Here is a 10,000-nt window from a genome sequence, read left to right on the forward strand (position 1 = left end):
CAACTAATTTCCTTGCTGTCTGTTATGATTCCAGGTTACAAGATATGACCATGCACCGTTATAACTTGAGAAAGTCAGTCTAAGATGTAGAAGATAACATCTGCTCTAAAATTTAAGTCATTGTAAAAAAAAATTATGATTTAATCCATCATGTTTATTTGGCCCAAATAAAAGTCATCATATGGAAATAAGCATCCAGGATGGATGCTCTAAAAATGAAGATGGCACAATGCTTTGTCCAACACCTTTGAACTCCGGTGTATCTAGAATACTTATATTTCAATGTGGTGAAGGGTTTGTGCATCGCCATAATCAAAAAAAACTTTACTAATCAGGGTCACCCATACTATATATATATATATATATATATATATATATATATATATATATATATATATATATATACTGTATATATATATATATATATATATATATATATACATATATACATATATATATATATATATATATATATATATATATATATATATATATATATATATATATATATGCATACACACAGTATATATTTCTGAGTGGGAATACCCTAAAGTGGTGAAAGGGTTTGTGTATCTCCATAATCAGAAAAGCTTTACTATTCCGGGTTACCCATGCCATACATATATATATATATATATATATATATATATATATATATATATATATATATATATATATATATATATATATATATATATACATATTTGTATGTATGTATATACATTTATATATACACACACCCACACACACACACACACACTATATATATATATATATATATATATATATATATATATATATATATATATATATATATATATATATATATATATATAAAACTAATTCCACATTTCTAGTTTCACGCAACGTACCTCGTATTTCAAAAGTATTTCCACCTTGATTTTAAGCAGTTGAAGGTTATCCTTATTCACAGTTTTGACCTGATTTTTCACGATATTTAAATGCAGAAACACGAACACACTAAAACACTCTTGAAAGATTGGAATTATTAGACGTCTATTATTCTAACGCAAAGAAGGTGATGGACAATAAAGTTAAATTTACTACCGTAAGGGAAGGCGATTAATTTTTCGCCCCCCTTGACAATCTTCGAACTCCTAATATAAGGAAAATTAAGAAAAGAAACTAATTGACGTTTGAAAGTATGGCAGTACCAGGATCCTGGGCAGCACCAGGATACGATATTTTGTATATATTGGCTCTATAAGAGGGCAACAATGCGGACAGTTACCAATTATAATTTAAACCCTTTTTTTTTTCTTTATCAACCCAAATTAATTCTGGAATAGACTTATCACGGCCTATGATTAATATAAAGGATATGTGATGTAACGAGAAATTAAATTGTTACTAATCCCTTACAGTTATAATGTAAGTCTTGTCTGCACCCACAACAACAAATCAAATGTGATCTAGAAGATACTGACAAACATAGCCTTCATACCTTGGTGAATACTTCGAAGAAGTGGAGAGGTCGAATTTTGTTTTACACGACAAACTATAAGGGAAAATAAACACATTTTGAAACACACGATAAACATTTTAAAGAGAATCGACACTGAGGTTGCTTACAACCTGATTCCCCAGGTTCAGGGTGAGGCATAGCCTTTGCAACGGCGCCTTTTAAATACTGTAACTATTGGGTTGATCTTTTAGCAGTTCCAATATTCCAGTGATGAGTAACTTCAGATCTAATAAATGTCTTCTTTTTCTAAAGTACCTGAGATAACATTGGTATTACATGGTCATAAATTACGAAACAGTTTTTCTTATATATATTTTATCATTATAACTGTAAAAATACATAGATTTTCTTCATTTTCTCAAGACTGTATTGTTTAGTATGAAAAATTCCACGTGTTTGCGCAAGAACTTTTTAATGGTTTTACTCTGTTTTTGTGTGATTTTAAAGATACATAACATATATTATTCAATAACATTGGTCTAGATTTACGAGTTTTTTGTACGTTTAGCGTGTATATATATATATATATATATATATATATATATATATATATATATATATATATATATATATATATATATATATATATATATATATATATATATAGGCCTATATATATATATATATATATATATATATATATATATATATATATATATATATATATATATATATATATATACATCGTCATCCGTTGCCAGTTCACTGTAAGACAAAGGCCTCAAACATGTCCTTCAACTCCCGTCTGTTTATGGTCTTTCTATGCCAGTCTATACCTACAAATTTTCTTAGCTTGTCAGCCCATCATCTTCCCTTCGTTCCTCTGCTTCTTATGCAGCCTCTAGGGACCCAATGTGTACTTTTTGATGACCATCTATTATCTGTCAATCACATTATATGTCATGCCCATGTCCATTTATTTTTCTTATAAGTTTTTTATAATATCGTCTACTTTAGTTTGTTCTTGTATCCATGCTGCTCTTTTTATGTCGCTTAGTGTGGATACAATCATTATTCTTTGCATAGCTCTTTGAGTTGTGACTAGCTCATGTTCTAAGTCTTTTGGAATGCTACAAATTCTGATGCATAAGTTATTACTAGTAGTACCATCTGGTTAAATACTTTTATTTTTAGAGAAAGTGGCATTTTACCTTCCATAAGCTCATTTTGTTTACAAAAGCTATTCATCCCATGCTTACCCCTCTTTTAATTTTGGTCTGATATCCTTGGGAAACATCTATCTCTAGAGGTTCCTTCATGATCCTTATTTGTTGTCTCTGTATTTTTATTGAACATTATCTTAGATTTTACTCATATTCATTTTCACACCTTAATTTTTGCTTAATTCAAATCTCCTAACATTTTTTGCAATTCCCCCATGATTAACGAAATAGATCTATGTCATCTACATATCTTGCTGTTAAGGTATTCCCCAATTATGATAATGCCTACATGTTCCTAATCTAAACTCTTAAAAAAATTCTTCTAGGCACGCTGTGAATAATTTAGGAATGGTGGGGTCTCATTATCTATCTTCTTTCTCAATTGGGATTTTTCTCACTCTCTTTATGTAGTTGTAGAGTTGCTGTACTTCTCTTGCCTGAGGTACACTACTCTATCAAATTTATCTTCTGCTTAGTTTTGGAAGTTTTTACGGTTCATGTGTGAAAGACTTATCTTAATATCGTTGCCGTTCTTGAAATATTTTAAATCAATTGTTCTTCACTTTTCTTGTATTGTATTTATTTTGTTATTTCCTTCCCTCGTTGAGCTATTTTGCCATGTTGGAGCCCTTGGGCTTATAGCAATTTACTTTTCCATCTAGAGTTCTAGCTTAATAATAATAATAATAATAATAATAATAATAATAATAATAATAATAATAATAATAATGTAGATATCTTCAAGTGTTCCAACATAAGATTCGTCTATGCCTTGTCTTTGGAGGGCTTTCATTACTGCTGAAATTTTGACAGAATCTAAAGGCATCTTATAATCTGTAAATGCCATACATGGTGGTATGTCATACTCTGTTGCTTTTTTCATTTTTCATTAGCTGGTTGATTACATGGATATGGTCAGTTGTTGAATACCCACCTCTAAAGCATGCCTTCTCTCTTTGTTGATTAGTCTAATTCTCTCTTTTTTCGGCCTAATGTATTCGTTGTAAATATTTTAGATATTATTATTAGTAAAATTTGTGTGCTGTAATTTTTAGGTATTTTGTGCCTCCAATTTTGGAAATTAGTATAATGATAAAAGTTTTTCCAAGCAGTAGGTATAGAGCATTCTTGCGGATATTTCGTGTAAAGCTCATTGAGTTTTACGACTATGCTTTGGTCCTGTTTCCCGACCCCGCTTTTTGAACTTTGTGAATCCGAGCCTTTGTATAGAAAAGTGTACCTTCAACTACATATGCAATGGAAATTATCAACCCATTAAATGGAAAACTATGCATCCCCTGAAGAGTCAAGGAGGATGTGGTATTGTAAACCTAACTGTGAAAGCAAATTGTATGCACGTTAACAGCTTTTACAAAAGTAGTGTTGATAGATCAAGGGGATGTGAAATAACTACATATTTGTAAGCCGAGGCTTTCTTAACTCGTTGATTTTAACAGATTTAGTGAATCCACCTTTTTTAACACCCACTGTTATGACAAAGTAATTATATTTCAATCTGTAATAAAGATAAAGACCTATCCTTTACAAAAATCAAAACACATTTACTGTTACTTGATAAAAGGTGAATCAGTTCTACCAAATAATGAAAGAGGTTATGCGTTCTTTAATTGGAATATTGTATGGGAAAATTTTAATAAGTGGATTGATCCAATAAACAGATATTGTTTAAATACAACGACGAAGTCTTGGCTACATAGTATAGGTTATTTATGATGAAACTAACGTGGGAATATCTATGTTGTAACTGCGGAGAGGCTGAAACAATTTACACTTAGATTATTTATGTATAATTAGAAGAACAGTTGTAAACTGTTTCAAATCATTCTTGAACAAGGTTTGAAAAGTACATACCGTAAGTTTTTTAAAGATTTTAAATCTTGATTTTCATGCAGATTCAAAAAGGATAGAAACACACTCAGCAATGTTATTAATAAGTGAATAAATTACTGGGATCTGGTATTTTCATAAAGTAATGCCCTTAGCGGTGAGTTAAGTATGATTTCATTTATAAAAAAGTAGAATATTCAAAACAAGATTTATATTGTTAAAGTCACGTGAGGATAGATGCCTTTTCATTTCGAGAAGAATTACTGTAATAACATTTGTATGAAAATAAATGCCTTACTGATAATTGAAGTGTAAAATATACCATAAATATATATTTGTAGAAATAATGTGAAAAGTGTATATATTCTTAAAAAAAAGAAAAAGAAATAGCTTTACTGACATGCATACATTTACTAAGGAAATTATGATAAGGTTTATTTCATGAGCGATTTACACTTTGGAACGCCCTTATTAACAAACACAAAATCGCAGGTGGATTGAAGCAAAACAGGCGTTGGCGAAGACACAGAAATGTGACTATTTTCTTTTTCATTATTCTATTTGTCTTAGTTGATTTCGCTGATTATAAGAACATCAAATTACACCATAGTCTTACACCTTCTGGCATATAACTATTACTCCTTAAACGATCGGAATCTGTAATGAATAATGATATTCTCTATTCGTGGAAATTCCATTTGGCAGCGCTGTCCCAAACTCGCCCCACCAATCTTAACTATGCTAATGATTGTCCCTAGTACAGGGTCATGACTTACTATCCATGTGTTCTGATGAGTAAATGAAATACGAAACATTTTCATAAGAAAACTCAGGTTGTTCCCAATAGCATATGAAAAATTCACCCCATTTATTGATAAAAATATTCATTCCTAATAAGGAAACGATCGTTGGACAATTCATCAACTACCAAGTCTCTAGCCTCTACCTTCCTCCCACACTTTTGTGACACACGTGTTCGTCAAATAACACACTATATTAGTTTGTACAAGGTGCCACTGATGCCATCTATTGGAGGTAAAGTGAAACTCATTACAATGTAAGGGGGGATGGGGCGAAGTTAAATGCCTTTCGGAATGTAACAATATTATTATTTTACGAAGTTTTTACTAGCAATACATGTCAGACCATGAAACATATCAATTATCTTATGGTTTCATAAAAAGCCAATTGAAAATTAAATGAAATAACTGTGTAATTACTTGATTGTCTCACCGATTTCAACTCATGTGGCAACTGCTGACCACTCCCACCCTGACCCCCAAATATAATTGAACCAACGATAGTTTGCTGAGGGAATATTTCTGTGACATTTATTGTGAAATTTGTAGTTTCCTATGAATAAAGTTGTGGCCGGACAACATTGAAGATCAAGTTCATGTGGATCTGTTTTTATAGCAATTCTGTGTCCAAATAGCAACATAAATGAAGTAATAAAAATTATAATGAGTGGGAGAGGGGGATAATTAGCAATTTGGTACTCTACCTCGAAGGCCATCTATTGGCCATGAAAATGAACAATGTTTAGAGCTCTTTAATCCTTGCATTCTGGAACCTTCCATGACGTCATTTTATTTTTAAAATACATAACCCAAAATAGCCTACTTACTTGGAACTGAATATAATTTATACCTGCCACACATATTTCAACATTAATATCAATCTATCACCCTTTGCCAGTTGAATAGAATCATTCACATGAATGGAACAAGGGACGTGTACTGCCATCTTTTGACAAGAAGTAGAAACACTCGGATTCTATTCAAATTTGAAGTGTGTGATTTCCTAAAACATAATTTTGTGGTAGTTTTTTTTTCAATTAATGCAACAAAAATTCATAATTCCAAAAATACCATTTTCCTCTGATTTTATAGCGTCTAGGTTATGGTAATTATATGTAACATATAGATAATAGGTATTAAGAAATATACTGTAAGCCTATAGAGCAGATCCCAATATTCTAAAACCAGAGTTGGAACTCAGCCATAAAATAAAAAAACCCAAATTTAGCCAAAATAAATAAATGTCTGCAGCAAATACGTTGTTACTAATCAAAAGACCAATTATAGATATCAATCCTCTATAAAAGTGTGCTTTGTTACACGTACTAGGGGCGTAGGAACGGTTTTTTTTTTTTTTTTTTTTTTGAGGGGTGCTAAACTGATCGGCGATAAACAATTTTGGAATCTATCTAACTATTCATATCAGGGGTAACTTTTGGAACAGATTTTTTTCGCTAGACTAACTGTTCATCTCGACTGAGAAAACGGGTGTTGAATTTTGTCCCCTGGGGTTACATACTCATCCAGATAAACAAATTTTGGGTTGGATTTTATGAGAGTAAAGCCCCCGATATACTCCAAGTAATAAAAATGTAATTCTATCATATTATAATAGATGTTATAATGTATATACAAAATTGTAAAATATAATTTGTTAAGGAATATTTCTTTATAAAAGAAAAAAAAAGTATGCTAAGAAAATGTAATTGTATTTTCATAATAAAAGATAAAAAAAAAAGTGAACCAATCACTAGTCAAATTATCTGGTATATTGCGAAATGTTCGTTGCTATAGAACTAATTAAGGGCAGAATTTTGGGTCTTGAATCTACTTATTCGTAACCAAATTGGATCGAATCATGTGGCATATGGTGACCTATTTCTCCAAATGGAAATAATTGATGGTCAAATATTAATACCTGGCTACCTATCCATCCTAGCGGAACCAACTTGAAACAATTTTTTTTTTTTTTTTTTACCTATTTATCAATTCATATTTTATATCATGTTATTACAAATTCATGTTAAACGGACTAATTTGGACCTTAATTTTTGTGTCATATGCATCACAATGGACCAATTTGAGACTAACAAAACGTTGGTCAAATTTTTTGGACGAAGGATGCTTATTCATGGATATTAAGGATTGAATTCGTCGCAGTGCAACTAATTAGGAATTTAATTATGTGACATTTGGCTTCCTATTATTACAGGATCAATGGAACCAATAGTAGGTCGAATATTGGGCATTTTGGCTAACTATTTGATATAAGTAAATTAATTATGGATCCTATTTTTTTTTTTGTGTGTGTGTGTGGCTGCCTATTCTATACATCATAACCAATTTATGGAATAATTCCGTTACGTATAGTTACCCTTTAGTTGCAATGGAGCCAATTGGCGATAGAATTATGTGGGATATGGCTACCTATTCGTCACAAAGCAATCAATAAAAGGTCAAATTATTATTTTGTTTTTTCCTTACTCATCCCACCAAAGGAGTCTTCGGTCAAATCTTTTGTCATGTGTCTATCTATTTATTGAAACTGAATTAACTGCAAGCTGATTTTGTTCTGTCAAGAATCTGCTTATTTGTCCCATTGGAACCAACTGAGATTCAAAATTTGTGTCATGTAGTTATATATTCAGCCCACTAGAACCAGTTTGGAGTCAAATATTATGCCATAAGGCTATATATTTTTCACAATAGATCTAATTGGGGGATGCACATTTTGTCAAGAGTTTTGTTGTCACAATGGAAACAATTGTAGGTTGAATTTCATGGCATACTGCTACTTATTCATTCACACAGAACTAATTCTAGGTCAAATTTTAGGGCATGTGGCTATCTGTTCGTCACGACGGAACAAATTGGTAGTTGAAAATTTGGGCATCTGGCTAATTATTCATCTCCTCGCAAGTAATTGGGATTGAATTCACTTACACGTAGCTACATTTCTATCCCTATGAAACTAATTGGGGGTTTAAATATTGTGTCATGCAGCTACCTATTCGTCCCAACTGAATCATCTGTGTGTCGAAGATTGTGTCAATCGAGGATTGAGTTCTTTGGCATCTGGTTACCTATATGTTCGAAAAATATGCTCGAACAGAATGATTCGGAGTTGAATTTGACCTATTTGTCACATCAGAAAAACTAAGCTATAATTTTATGATATTTAGATATCTATTCATTCCAAAATAAGAAATTTGCAGCTCCTCAATAGAGAGTTACTGTCGTGCAAATAAATGATAGATTAATTTCATATGAATTTTAAGACAAGATTGAAAAGCAAGACAGCCAGTTCAAAACATTCCAACCCTAGATGGATTAATACCACAAGTCCTAATCTAACCCATATAAACTGATTACTTTCACTGACTTGGTCAAAGTTTAGAATCATGTTGTCTTTTACAATCACGTATACCGAAATGCTTTTCTGCTGTTAAATCGTATAATTTTACTTATCCTCATATTTTTCTTTGCAGATGGCCATCAAAGTCGAACCACACAGCATCAGACATGCTCTGAAGGAAACCAATGAGTGCAAGAATCAAAACAAGAGAAGTCTTGCATGTGAGTTTTTACGAGTATTGATTTACCATTATTTTTCTCTTGCGGTTCTCTATTCCAAAGCGAAACTTTGTGACCTTAATTATACACGCAGGAACCAGCCAATAATCAATTCTATATTCTTTTCTTTTGAGGTAAGGGTAGGGGGTTTGGGAGAGCTTATAGGTCTATCTGCCGAGCCATCAGCAGCCATTGCCTGGTCCTCCTTGATCCTAGCTTAGGTGGAGAGGGGGCTAGGGTGCTGATCATATGTATATATGGTCAGTCTCTTGTGCATTGTCCTACTCAATAGGGCAATATCACTGTCCCTTGCCCCTGCCATTTATGAGTGGCCTTCTAACCCATCCTTTTACCTTCCTGGGATTTTGTTTTTATCTTTATAGCACTTTTTGACCCGGGTAAAAATGTTGAAAATAAAACTCTTGTCCATGTATACTGATCGAGTTGTATTGTTCTTATAATTTACGTTAACATTCTTTCTAAGCCTCTTATACGGCTTATTATCATTTTGAAAGCTATAGAAAATTATATCTTGGCTAACTAAGAGCTTATTCTTTCAGATGATTACAACAGAGTAGTACTTGAACCTCTGCCTGGAGTCCCGGATTCTGACTATATCAATGCTTCGTATGTAGATGTAAGTAGAAAGGGGATATTTATGTGTTTTCAGAAGTGAGAGAGAAAGTATTGCTATATATGTGAATATTTTTATTATTGCTGTATATTTAGATGACTTGGATTTGTTTATGTTATTATACGCCTGTATTTTATATGTATTTTGTATAAATTCAAACATCTGCGTGAAAGCAAAAATAGATAGATAAAATAAATAATTTTGCAAATATGTGAATGATCCACTGTTATGCAGAATATTGCAGCACAAGAAGCCGGATAAAGTATGCTTAGATTGACTTCTAATAAGAAATAGACATGTTGTACACATGATACACCATTTATTATTTATTAATGATAAGGGTTTTATTTTCTCGAAAAAAAAAAACTATAACTACAGACTACTACGCACCCAACGTTCAGGTTTACACAAACATACAGAGAGAGAGAGAGAGAGAGAGAGAGAGAGAGAGAGAGAGAGAGAGAGAGAGAGAGAGAGCAATTATGTATGTATTCTT

The 10,000-nt window shown here is 31.9% G+C and overlaps 1 protein-coding gene across 6 annotated transcripts in view; it reads left to right on the forward strand.

Annotated features, from left to right (window-relative positions):
• Nucleotides 1-10,000, forward strand: part of Ptp36E (protein tyrosine phosphatase 36E) — a 208,800-nt gene that overhangs the window by 153,615 nt on the left and 45,185 nt on the right. For all 6 annotated transcript variants that reach the window (XM_068346503.1, XM_068346505.1, XM_068346504.1 and 3 more), the window contains 2 exons: nucleotides 8,786-8,873; nucleotides 9,431-9,507. In XM_068346503.1, coding sequence (XP_068202604.1) covers nucleotides 8,786-8,873; nucleotides 9,431-9,507 — 165 coding nt within the window. The remainder of the gene's footprint in view (nucleotides 1-8,785; nucleotides 8,874-9,430; nucleotides 9,508-10,000) is intronic.

Source organism: Palaemon carinicauda, chromosome 22 (genome assembly GCF_036898095.1).
Source record: "Palaemon carinicauda isolate YSFRI2023 chromosome 22, ASM3689809v2, whole genome shotgun sequence".
Taxonomy (NCBI): Eukaryota; Metazoa; Arthropoda; class Malacostraca; order Decapoda; family Palaemonidae; genus Palaemon; species Palaemon carinicauda.